Source organism: Oncorhynchus mykiss, chromosome 1, assembly GCF_057628025.1.
Source record: "Oncorhynchus mykiss isolate SJ-2025 chromosome 1, ASM5762802v1, whole genome shotgun sequence".
Lineage (NCBI taxonomy): Eukaryota > Metazoa > Chordata > Actinopteri > Salmoniformes > Salmonidae > Oncorhynchus > Oncorhynchus mykiss.
The window spans coordinates 61,098,942-61,111,727 of NC_143022.1; the positions used below are offsets into that span (position 1 = coordinate 61,098,942).

Consider the following 12,786-nt stretch of genomic DNA (forward strand, 5'->3'; position numbering starts at 1 on the left):
ACTTTGTCTCGTTCATCTTTCCCTCAATCCTGACTAGTCTCCCAGTCCATGCCACTGACAAACATACCCACAGCATGATGCTGCCACCTCCATGCTTCACCGTATTGATGGTGCAATGTTTCCTCCAGACGTGACACTTGGCATTCAGGCCGAAGGGTTCAATCTTTGTTTCATCAGACCAGATAATCTTGTTTCTCATGGTCTGAGAGTCTTTAGGTGCCTTTTAGCAAACTCCAAGCGGGCTGTCATATCGAGGGAATGATGAACAGAGCAAAGTTCAGAGAGATCCTTGATGAAAACCTGCTCCAGAGCGCTCAAGACCTCAAATTGGGGTTAAGGTTCACCTTCCAACAGGACAATGACCCTAAACACACAACCAAGACAACACAGGAGTGGCTTCGGGACAAGTCTCTAAATGTCATTGAATGGCCCAGCCAGAGCCCGGAATAGAACCCAATTGAACATCTCTGGAGAGACCTGAAATTAGCTGTGCAGCGACGCTCCCCATCCAACTTGACAGAGCTTGAGAGGATCTGCACATGTGTGTTAAGCTTGTAGCATCATACCCAAGAATACTCAATTCTGTAATCACTGCCAAATGTACTAAAACAAAGTACTGAGTAAGGAGTCTGAATACTTGTGTAAATGTTTCAGTTTATATATATATATATATATATATATATATATATATATATATATATATATATATATATATATATATATATATATATATATACATACACACACACACACACACACACACACACACACACACACACACACACACACACACACACACACACACACACACACACACATACATCTCTCAGCAAAAAAAGAGCCGTCCTCTCACAGCAAACTTAACGTGTAGATATTTGTATGAACATAAGATTCAACAACTGAGACATAAACTGAACAAGTTCCACAGACATGTGACTAACACATTTAATTGAATTTTTGCTGTGAGATGTTACCCCACTCTTCCACCAGGGCACCTGCAAGTTCCCAGACATTTCTGGGGGGAATGGCCCTAGCCCACACCCTCCGATCCAACAGGTCCCAAACATGCTCAATTGGATTGAGACCCGGGCTCTTCGCTGGCCATGGCAGAACACTGACATTCCTGTCTTGCAGGAAATCACGCACAGAACGAGCAGTATGGCTGGTGGCATTGTCGTGCTGGTCATGTCAGGATGAGCCTGCAAGAAGGGGAGGAGGACGTCTCCCCTGTAACTCACACCTTTGAGATTTCCTGCAATGACAACAAGCTCAGTCAGATGATGCTGTGACACACCACCCCAGAAAATGACGGATCCTGCACCTCCAAATTGATCCTGCTCCAGAGTACAGGCCTCGGTGTAACGCTCATTCCTTCCACGATAAAAGTGAATCTGACCATCCCCCCTGGTGAGACAAAACTGTGACTCGTCACTGAAGAGGACTTTTTTGCCAGTCCTGTCTGGTCCAGCGACGGTGGGTTTGTACCTGTCCCGCAGGCGTGATGTTCGGATGCTGTGCGGGCGTTGTTCCACATGGTCTGCCACTGCGGGGACGATCAGCTGTCCGTCCTGTCTCCCTGTAGCACTGTCTTAGGCGTCTCACAGTACGGACATTGCAATTTATTGCCCTGGCCACATCTACAGTCCTCATGCCTCCTTGCAGCATGCCTATGGCAGATTCAGGCAGATGAGCAGGGACCCTGGACAGCTTTCTTTTGGTGTTTTTTTGAGTCAGTAGAAAGGCCTCTTTAGTGTCCTAAGTTTTCATAACAATGACGTTAATTGCCTACCGTCTTTAAGTTGTTAGTGTCTTAACTTCTTACGGATTAAATCCCGTTAACAGGATTGATTTGGCAACAGCCAGTGAAAGTGCAGGGCGCCAAATTCAAACAACAGAAATCGCATAATTAAAATTCCTCAAACATACAAGTATTTTTCACCATTTTAAAGATACATTTGTTGTTAATCCCACCAGTGTCCGGTTTCAAAAAGGCTTTACGAAGAAAGCATACCATGCGATTATGTTAGGTCAGCGCCTTGTCACAGGTTCTTCCATTTTCCAGCCAAAGAGAGGAGTCACAAAAAGCAGAAATGGAGAGAAAATGAATCTCTAACCTTTGATCTTTATCAGATAGCACTCATAGAACTTCATGTTACACAATACATGTATGTTTTGTTCAATAAAGTTCATATTTATATCCAAAAATCTTAGTTTACGTTGGCGCGTTATGTTCAGTAATGTTTTGCCTCCAAAACATCCAGTGATTTTGCAGAGAGCCACATCAATTTAGAGGAATACTCATCATAAACGTTGATGAAAGATACATGTGTTATGCATAGAATTAAAGATAAACTTCTCCTTAATGCAACCGCTGTGTCAGATTTCAAAAAATCTTTATGGCAAAAGCACACCATGCGATAATCTGAGTACAGCGCTCAGCCACCATACAGATACCCTGCCAGAACACTGGTTCAAACAGCTCTTATTCGCTCCCCTATCATAGTAGAAGCCTGAAACAACATTCTAAAGACTGTTGACATCTAGTGGAAGCCTTAGGAAGTGCAATCAAACCAAATTTTACACTTTATATTGGATAGGCCATCACTTGAAAAACTACAAACCTCAGATTTCCCACTTCCTGGTTGGATTTTTCTCAGGTTTTCGCCTGCCATATGAGTTCTATTATACTCACGGACATCATTCAAACAGTTTTAGAAACTTCAGTGTGTGTTCTATCCAAATCTACTAATAATATGCATATCTTAGCTTCTGGGCCTGAGTAGCAGGCAGTGTACTCTGGGTACGCTTTTCATCCGAATGTGAAAATAGCGCCCCCAGCCATAAGAAGTTAACGACCATTCCACAGGTGCATGTTCATTAATTGTTTATGGTTCATTGAACAAGCATGGGAAACAGTGTTTAAAGCATTTACAATGAAGATCTGTGAAGTTAATTGGATTTTTACTTGTCTTCGAAAGACAGGGTACTGAAAAAGGGACGTTTCTTTTTTTTATATACATTTTATATACATTTGCTACAATTTCTAAAAACCTGTTTTTGCTATATCATTATGAGCTATTGTCTGGAGATTTACAAGAGAAACACAATTGAATCCATTTTTGAATAAGGCTGTAACTTAACAAAATGTGGAAAAAGTCGAGGGGTCTGAATATTTTCCAAATGCACTTTATGCTTGGAAGTCTGGAGATCCTAAACATGTTTATGTTAACTACTGGTCAATTACTCACTGGTCCATAGTGTATGGCCACCATTCTTTACCTGATTAAAGGTATAAATCATTACTGTGTTTATTTCCCCCTCTCCTCTCATTCACTCTCTGCACCTATTTTCTTTGTTCTTTATTTGGATCCCCATTAGCTGACGCCTTGGCCCTAGCGACCGCTAGTCTCCCTGGAGTCCACAAAAGAAAGATATTACAAACATAACAGAGATGGCCCAAAAACATATGCAAAACACTGTCAATTTTGCAGTTGTCACAATGGACAATGGTAGGCATCACAGACATTGAATAAAGAACAGTGAGACGAGAGAACTCAAAGAAACACAATACTTCTGACACAAACCCTCTTTCAACTTCCCTGTCTCTCTCTCATGGTCTTTATCCCCAATTAAGAAATGAAAAGAGTTGCGAGCTGTGGGAGGCAGTGCCTCCTTTAAAATAACAATCTTCTAACATTTTTCTTCTCCTGTCTTCTCTCCCTCAGACGGACCGAGCGGTGCAGTTGCTGTTGGAGACTAGTGCTGACAACCCCAGTTACTACTGTGACTCACTGAAGGCGTGTCTGGTGACCACCATCACCTCCTCAGGGCCCTCCCAGAGCACCATCAAACTAGTGGCCACCAACATGATCGCCAACGGCAAACTGGCAGGTAACTGGAAGCCATAATTAAATATAACTCTAGTTTATGGAAGGTATATGACATCTGCCACTCTAGTATTTTATTTCTAAGCTGCCCTCCCAGAGCACCATCAAACTGGTGGTCACAATCATGATCGCCAAAGGCAATCTGGCATGTACTGGTGGCCATAAAGCTAAATAGAACACTATTTCCATTAAGTTTGATGATGTCAGTCACTCTAGTATTATACTGTATATCTACGCAGGTGGCAACAAAGAGACTATTGTTTCAACTGTGGTACCATTGTGGTGTATGCCATGGGCTCTTCCAACCTTGGCTCTAATACCCAGACCAGCCTAGGCAGAGCCTCTGCCATTGCACACCCCCACCTCTAGTTCTATGGAGTAGGTAGTGTGTTGAGTGTATTATTATGCAGTGTATTATTACCACGGTCCCCTTCTGCAGCCCAGCAGCTCACATAACAGGTAGTTTAACTCCACAGCCCATAAAAAAGGCCTTGTATAGCACAGTTATAGCTTCCCTTAGTAATCAATCCTAAACCCCCCTCATCTCACACACTCCATCACTCTCTCTGTCTCTACTTTTTCTCCCGTCTGTCAGAGGGAGTGCAACTGCTGTGTTTGATTGACAAGGCTGCGGACGCATGCCGATACCTGCAGACCTATGGGGAGTGGAACCGCGCTGCCTGGCTGGCTAAGGTAACTTATCTTTCACTCATCTGTCCATCATCAGTATCCCATTTAAAGTATTAGGGCCAGAGAAACTCTCAAATCATATTGCTGGGCTGGAGTCAAGGAGATGGTTTGTTGCAAATCAAGACTGTACAGTAATATAAAATGTAGTGGTAGTTCAGATAAAGCCTATAAAACATAATTGAAATTATAACTTGATCGCTTATGTGTGCCTCTGTATGCATGTGTGCCTGCAACTGTGTGTCAGGTGCGTCTGAACCCGGCAGAGAGCTCAGACGTGCTAAAGCGTTGGGCAGAGCACCTCTGCTCCCCCCAGGTCAACCAGAAGTCTAAGGCCATCCTAGTGCTGCTATCCTTGGGCTGCTTCCATAAAGTAGGAGAGATGCTACAAAGGTAACAGTCTCTCTCTCTCTCTCTCTCTCTCTCTCTCTCTCGCTCTCTCGCTCTCTCGCGCTCTCTCTCGCGCTCTCTCTCTCGTTCCCCATTATCAGCTCCTCTGGGACTTTATTCTGTTTTTTGCTCAGCTCTGTGTTATCCATCACTCCAAATTGGTCCTCATTGTCTAACTTTGAGCATTTTCAAAGGTGTGGTGGTGCTCTCCTACCTTGCTTCTCTCGCCACATTCAATATTGATCTACTCTGTAAGTAGACCTGCTGTCTCAGTGGCAGCCTGCATTTTAATGTGCCTCTCCCCATGACACCTTAGAAAGGCGTGTGGCTGGCAGGTTGACGTGAAGCTTCAAAAACAGAGACATGAAAGTTGTGATGATGCACACCTCTCTCTGATGTCTCTCCCCCACCCTCCTCTCTTTCTCTCCTTCTCGCTCTCCTGTCTCTCTACCTCTTTCTCCCATCCATCCATCAATCTCAACTGTGACAGCATGAGGTACTTTGACCGTGCGGCACTCTTCATTGAAGCCTGTCTGAAGTACGGAGTGATGGAGGCCAACGATTCCACCAATATCCTTTCAAAGTCAAGACATCATACAGTCTGGCTGTGCTAATCAGGTTATTCTCAATCTTTCTCACATAAAGTTTGTCTAGTCTAATACTACAGCAGTCTGGAACAGAATGGACTTACTGTACCTTTTATAGTACAGTTCACATGCTTTATTTTCTTTACCTGAAGAGTGGACACCACACTACCTTTTGTACTTTGATGTTTTAATTCAGACAGAAGAGGGAGATTGATGAATAGGTGAAACAGTATGAAGGGTTGAGGCGGTGATTGAACCCCAGTCTCCGGGGTTGTGGTACACAGTATGTGCAGAGCCAGAAGTGTTAACGCTCAACTACAGGCTGAACACTTCACATCCTTTATCCAACCAGATCTTACTGTGCATTGGGGTTTGTCTGTTTCCAAGTGTTTTCTCCTTGACCTATGTGTCGCCACATAAGCTGATCGGGGCTGCGTTCGTGGACTACGCCCGACTACTGCGCACCCTGGGCCTGAGGGAGAGCGCCGCGTTCTGGGCATCGCGGGCAGGAGGTGCCGGAGAGCAACTGCTGGAAGAACTCTTCCAGGGAGAGGGGGCAGTGCCCGAGGAAACGGAGGGCCTGGAGAACACAGAGTGATCCCTGAGTGTGGAGGAGAGGGGAGGAGTTGCCCATAAGCAAAGATCTATGATCAGCTAACGCTCACCCCCTCCTAATTGTAACTATTACAGGTGAAAATGCAAAACTGATCTTGGATCAGTGTTCTAGGGGAAATTTAGGGGGAGAGGAGAGGAAGTGTTTGTCACTGGAGATTGCCATGTCTGTGAATATGCTTTTGTGTGTTCTGATTCATCACGTGATCAGTGTATGTGTATGCATGTCGATTTCTCCCCCAGTGGCAGGCCAAATGGAACCACACACTCACTCGCACAGCAAATGCAGACATTCATCTAATGCATCAATTTATGGTTATTAAGAACAGATTAAGAGATTATAATCAGTTTTTGTTGATTGATTTGAGGTTTTGAATGGTCAGTTAGCTTTATTTTGAGTGTTTTTTTTTTTTAACAATCTGACTCTTCCGTGGAAGATTCAATCAAAGTTTGCTGACTGTCGATGTACTGCTATTACCGTTTAAAGCAGTTAAAAGTGGCACAACCTTTTATCCTTCAACATTCTGCATTATGCACTCCCTTTTATTTAATGCTGGTGTTAGTGTAAATTAATGTTTAAATGTTTGAATGAATGACATTAAGGTCAAGTGAGTGTCCATTCCCTGTAGCTCAGACATGAAGCAGACCAATGTCCCAGACAACCCACACAGTGTACCTGACCTGGGTTCAAATACTATTTGAAATCCTTCAAATACTTTGAGTGTTTGCTTTAGCCTGCTTGGAGTGCCAGATGAGCGTGGTTTGCACGGTTGAGACGTATCTATTGGTTATATTGCAACAGGCAAGCTCAGTCAAGCATTTGTGCTAGTATGTGAGCCCCGGTCTGCTGTGTCGTGACTGAGAGTAGGTGGTATAGAGCAGCTCTATTAAGACTGACCAAAGCCAGGCATAGTTAGCACAGGGGACTGCATTCATCAACTTGTCCCTGCATTACAGATGGGACACTGATGAGGCTCTTCCTCTAGTCTAGTTAGCCAGGATTGTTTGCGCTAACAGACACAGTATATTATACCCCTACACAGAAGAGAGGATTTGACCACTGTTAGCTATAAGGGCTTCTTGGTTAATATATAAAATGTGGGCATGAAGTATTCAACAGTTGGATTGCAGATTGATCTCCAGCTTTTCCCTATAAGGACATAAGATGTCAGTTTTATTGTGTGTTTTCTGATGTGTGAAGTATGAGGATGTCTCATTAAAATATAAAAAAATATCATGTTTAGCAAATCATTCTAGTGGACCAGAAAAGACAGAATCAGCAGGAAGTTGACTGCTGTTCTGTCAAGATCACTAAAAGTCCTCCCTCATCAGGAGCATAGCATTGGCTGGTACCAGGCTCAGGACTAAAATGAGCCAATCAGCAAATACTTCCTGTCGCATACTGTAGGGTTGCATTCTAAAGGATCCACAAACTGCATTACATAATCTGTATCTAAGTACAGTTGAAGTCAGAAGTTTACATACACCTTAGCCAAATACATTTAAACTCCGTTTTTCACAATTCCTGACAATTAATCCTAGTAAAAGGTCAGTTAAGATCACCACTTTATTTTAATGTGAAGTGTCAGAATAATAGCAGAGAGAAGTATTTATTTAAACTTTTTTTTCTTTCATCACATTCCCAATGCGTCAGAAGTTTACATACACTCAATTAGTATTTGGTAGCATTACCTTTAAATTGTTTAACTTGGGTCAAACGTTTTGGGTAGCCTTCCACAAGCTGCCCACAATAAGTTGGGTGAATTTTGGCCCATTCCCCCTGACAGAGCTGGTGTAACTGAGTCAGGTTTGTAGGCCTCCTTGCTCGCATACGGTTTTTCAGTTCTGCCCACAAATATTCAATGGGATTGAGTTCAGGGCTTTGTGATGGCCACTCCAATACCTTGACTTTGTTGTCCTTAAGCCATTTTGCCACAACTTTGAAAGTATGCTTGGGGTCATTGTCCATTTGGAAGACCCATTTGTGACCAAGCTTTAACTTCCTGACTGATGTCTTGAGATGTTGCTTCAATATATCCACATAATTGTCCCTCCTCATGAAGCCATCTATTTTGTGAAGTGCACCAGTCCGTCCTGCAGCAAAGCACCCCCACAACATGATGCTGCCACCCCTGTGCTTCACGGTTGGGATGGTGTTCTTCGGCTTGCAAGCCTCCCCCTTTTTCCTCCAAACATAACGATGATCATTATGGCCAAACAGTTCGATTTTTGTTTCATCAGACCGGACCAGAGGATATTTCTCCAACAAGTACAATCTTTGTCCCCATGTGCAGTTGCAAACCGTAGACTCGCTTTTTTATGGCGGTTTTGGAGCAGTGGCTTCTTCCTTGCTGAGCGGCCTTTGAATGGTTATGTCGATATAGGACTTGTTTTACTATGGAAATAGATACTTTTGTACCTGTTTCCTCCAGCATCTTCACCATGTCCTTTGCTGCTCTTCTGGGATTGATTTGCACTTTTCGCACCAAAGTATGTTCATCTCTAGGAGACAGAACGCGTCTCCTTCCTGAATGGTATGACGGCTGTGTGGTCCCATGGTGTTTATACTTGCTCACTATTGTTTGTACAGATGAACGTGGTACCTTCAGGCGTTTGGAAATTGCTCCCAAGGATGAACCAGACTTGTGGACGTCTACAATTTTTTGTCTGAGGTCTTGGCTGATTTCTTTTGATTTTCCCATGATGTCAAGCAGAGGCACTGAGTTTGAAGGTAGGCCTTGAAATACTTCCACAGGTACACCTCCAATTGACTCAAATGATGTCAATTAGCCAATCAGAAGCTTCTAAAGCCATGACATCATTTTCTGGAGTTTCCAAGCTGTTTAAAGGCACAGTCAACTTAGTGTATGTAAACTTCTGACCCACTGGAATTGTGATACAGTGAATTGTAAGTTAAATAATCTATCTGTAAACAATTGTTGGAAATATTACTTTGGTCAAGCACAAAATAGATGTCCTAACCGACTTGCCAAAACTATAGTTTGTTAACAAGACATTTGTGGAGTTGTTGAAAAATGAGTTTTAATGACTCCAACCTAAGTGTATGTAAACTTCTGACTTCAACTGTATCAATAGGCTAAACCAGTCTAACCATTGACTCACACCCGCATACCAAAAACTGTATAGCTCTTAAACCACTCACCAAAAACGACCAATCCCATGTCAACTCTTCCGTTAGGAGTGCGGGTAAAATATTGTTTTTTTTCCCCTTGCCTCGTCTGTCTTGTTCAAAGTCAAAACTATTAAAGAAATTAATTATTTTAAAAATATATACAAAAAAAATGTGAATGATGTACATGAAAAGTAATTCTGTGTTTAGTAGCACTTGTATTATGTTTTCTTGTTCAGAAGTGATATTGTAACTAAATCTGTGTGTCGTTCAGTTGCTGTGAGTGCTGTTATAGTCTGGGATGTTGTTGACCACCCTAGACAATGTCACTATGGTAACCCACGCTTATTTTGAGGATTACACAGGGCTTAGTTCCCACATATCCATGTCATGTAGTTTCAGTGTGTTTGGAGTTTTAGTTTCCATTATGCCTGAAATGGACTGGAGTCCAAACCATAGATTATATTTCTATGGTTTACTATTTCTATGGTCTAAAAGATCCAATCAGTTGATATACTGTTTATTTTGATCTAATCATGTCCTACAGTATTGTCTAAGTAATATTGGCCCCCACTGTACCCCTAGCCTGGTCCCAAATCTATTTATGCTGTCTTGCCACTGCTGCCCATAGAGGAGTTGGCAAGACAGCACAAACAGACCTGGAATCAGGCTGCTGTACCCCTTCCTTCTGGTGTCTTTTAAAGTAGATTTGAATTAACAACTGCTGCTTTGTTTCATTTTGTTGTTAAACTTTACAGAACAACTGTCTGCCTTTTAAGGGGTTATTGTATGTGACCGTAGACATTAACTACATATAGAGAAAAAAAATCTGCCTTTTTGTTTTGATTGAAGACAATTATAATTTTGACGGTGTCAAAAATGGAAAAGCTTTGCCTAATTTTCTTGTCGTCTCATGTTTACACTGAGTGACCCTCACATCCGCTTTATAAATCTTGTTCTGGAAAAAAAAATGAAAATGGATAGCAATAAAAGCATTTAAAGTATCTACCTATATTGTGTCTATCTCTCTATCTGATCACATGAGGGCACTGTTACACTATGAGAGACAAAGTGAGTAAAAAAGTGTATCAAACAGCCATGGACAGACTGGAATACTTTTGGGAAATCCCTTCAGTACATCAATGAATGACCACTACACGTGAGATGAATTACAGGACATTTAATCCAAGATGGCGTAGCGGTCAAACGTCTTTGTCCTGTTGTGTCCCTTGTATATATCGTTTTACATATTTTTCGTCGCCTATCCTTTAAAATATTTTGCTTAACCTCATCTAAATACTTGCCAGCGGTCATCAGCTAACCTTCAGCTCGGAAAGCTCTCGCCAGTTCGAACAACGTGACTCTAACCAGAGCATAACGGACCTGTTATTTTTATCCACGGATTCCTACCGCAAACTGAACATTTTCATCTGGATCTTCACAACTAGCTAACCGCAATCCCGGATGACTACTCCTGGCTAGCGTTTCCATCCCAGAGCAAGTACCAATTTAGCTTGAAGCTAGCCCGGCCAGGGCTCCTGTGCTACCACCGAAGCATACTCCTGGGCTACAATATCGGCCTGCTAGCTACCTAGAGCTACTTGGAACCCTACTAATTCCACGACTGGTCTATCGACGTCACCGCACGAAGAGGCAAAAACAGACTTACCCCCATCGGGACGTCCCCCCCCCCCCCCCCAAAAGGCTAACTTTCTAGCCCCTGCTATTTACTTGCTTGCTAACCCGGTCTGCTAACTGATAAACTGCCGGGCCCTGGTCTGCTAACTGCTAGCTTGCCTGCCTGGTCTGCTAACTGCTAGCCCTTGCTAACTGCTTGCTTGCTAACCCGGTCTGCTAACTACTAGCTTGCCCTGGTCTACTAACTGCTAGCCCATGCTAACTGCTTGCTAACTGCTAGCTTGCCCTGGTCTACTAGCTGCTAGCTTGTTTAGCTCCGGCCTACTAACTGTTAGCTTGTTAGCCTGCTAACTGTCTGAATCGCCGTGTCCCCAGCCAGCCCAACCACTCACTGGACCCATATCTTCACTTGGCTACGCATGCCTCTCTCTAATATCAATATGCCTTGTCCATTACTGTCCTGGTTAGTGATTACTGTCTTATTTCACTGTAGAGCCTCTAGCCCTGCTCAATATGCCTTAACCAACCATGTTTTTCCACCTCCTACATATGCGATGACATCACTTGGTTTAAACATCTCTAGAGACTATATCTCTCTCTTCATTACTCAATGCCTAGGTTTACCTTCAATGTACGCACATCCTACCTTACCTTTGTCTGTACACTATGCCTTGAATCTATGCTATTGTGCCCAGAAACCTGCTCCTTTTCCTCTCTGTTCTGAACGTGCTAGACGGCCAGTTCGTATAGTCTTTAGCCGTACCCTTATCCTACTTCTCCTCTGTTCCTCTGGTGATGCAGAGGTTAATCCAGGTCCTGCAGTGCCAAGCTCCACTCCCACCCCCCAGGTGCTCTCATTTGTTGACTTCTGTAAACGTAAAAGCCTTGGTTTCATGCATGTTAACATTAGAAGCCTACTCCCTAAATTTGTATTACTCACTGCTTTAGCACACTCTGCCAACCCAGATGTCTTAGCCATGTCTGAATCCTGGCTTAGGAAAACCACCAAAAACCCTGAAATCTCCATTGCTAACTATAACGTTTTCCGCCAAGATAGAACTGCCAAAGGGGCGGTGTTGCAATCTACTGCAAAGATAGCCTGCAGAGTTCTGTATTACTTTCTAAGTCTGTGCCCAAACAATTTGAGCTTCTACTTCTAAAAATGTACCTTTCCAGAAACAAGTCTCTCACTGTTGCCGCTTGCTATAGACCTCCCTCTGCCCCCAGCTGTGCCCTCGATACTATACAGTGGGGCAAAAAAGTATTTAGTCAGCCACCAATTGTGCAAGTTCTCCCACTTAAAAAGATGAGAGAGGCCTGTAATTTTCATCATAGACATCATCATCATCATCATCATCACACACAAAAAATTCTCCAAAAAATCACATTGTAGGATTTTTTATTTATTTATTTGCAAATTATGGTGGAAAATAAGTATTTGGTCACCTACAGACAAGCAAGATTTCTGGCTCACAGACCTGTAACTTCTTCTTTAAGAGGCTCCTCTGTCCTCCACTCGTTACCTGTATTAATGGCACCTGTTTGAACTTGTTATCAGTATAAAATACACCTGTCCACAACCTCAAACAGTCACACTCCGAACTCCACTATGGCCAAGACCAAAGAGCTGTCAAAGGACACCAGAAACAAAATTGTAGACCTGCACCAGGCTGGGAAGACTGAATCTGCAATAGGTAAGCAGCTTGGTTTGAAGAAATCAACTGTGGGAGCAATTATTAGGAAATGGAAGACATACAAGACCACTGATAATCTCCCTCGATCTGGGGCTCCATGCAAGATCCCGTGGGGTCAAAATGATCCCAAGAACAGTGAGCAAAAATCCCAGAACCACACG

General features: G+C 43.0%; 1 protein-coding gene across 4 annotated transcripts in view; it reads left to right on the forward strand.

Annotated features, from left to right (window-relative positions):
• wdr11 (WD repeat domain 11) overlaps positions 1 to 10,309 on the forward strand; it is a 134,973-nt gene extending 124,664 nt beyond the window's left edge. For 3 of the 4 annotated variants that reach the window (XM_021605791.3, XM_090235159.1, XM_090235170.1), the window contains 5 exons: positions 3,726 to 3,891; positions 4,483 to 4,580; positions 4,822 to 4,967; positions 5,455 to 5,534; positions 5,968 to 10,309. In XM_021605791.3, the coding sequence (XP_021461466.2) occupies positions 3,726 to 3,891; positions 4,483 to 4,580; positions 4,822 to 4,967; positions 5,455 to 5,534; positions 5,968 to 6,149 (672 nt within the window). In that variant the 3' untranslated portion in view covers positions 6,150 to 10,309. The remainder of the gene's footprint in view (positions 1 to 3,725; positions 3,892 to 4,482; positions 4,581 to 4,821; positions 4,968 to 5,454; positions 5,535 to 5,967) is intronic. The other variant, XR_016496138.1, reaches the window with a different exon arrangement.
• The last annotated feature ends 2,477 nt before the right edge of the window (positions 10,310 to 12,786 follow it).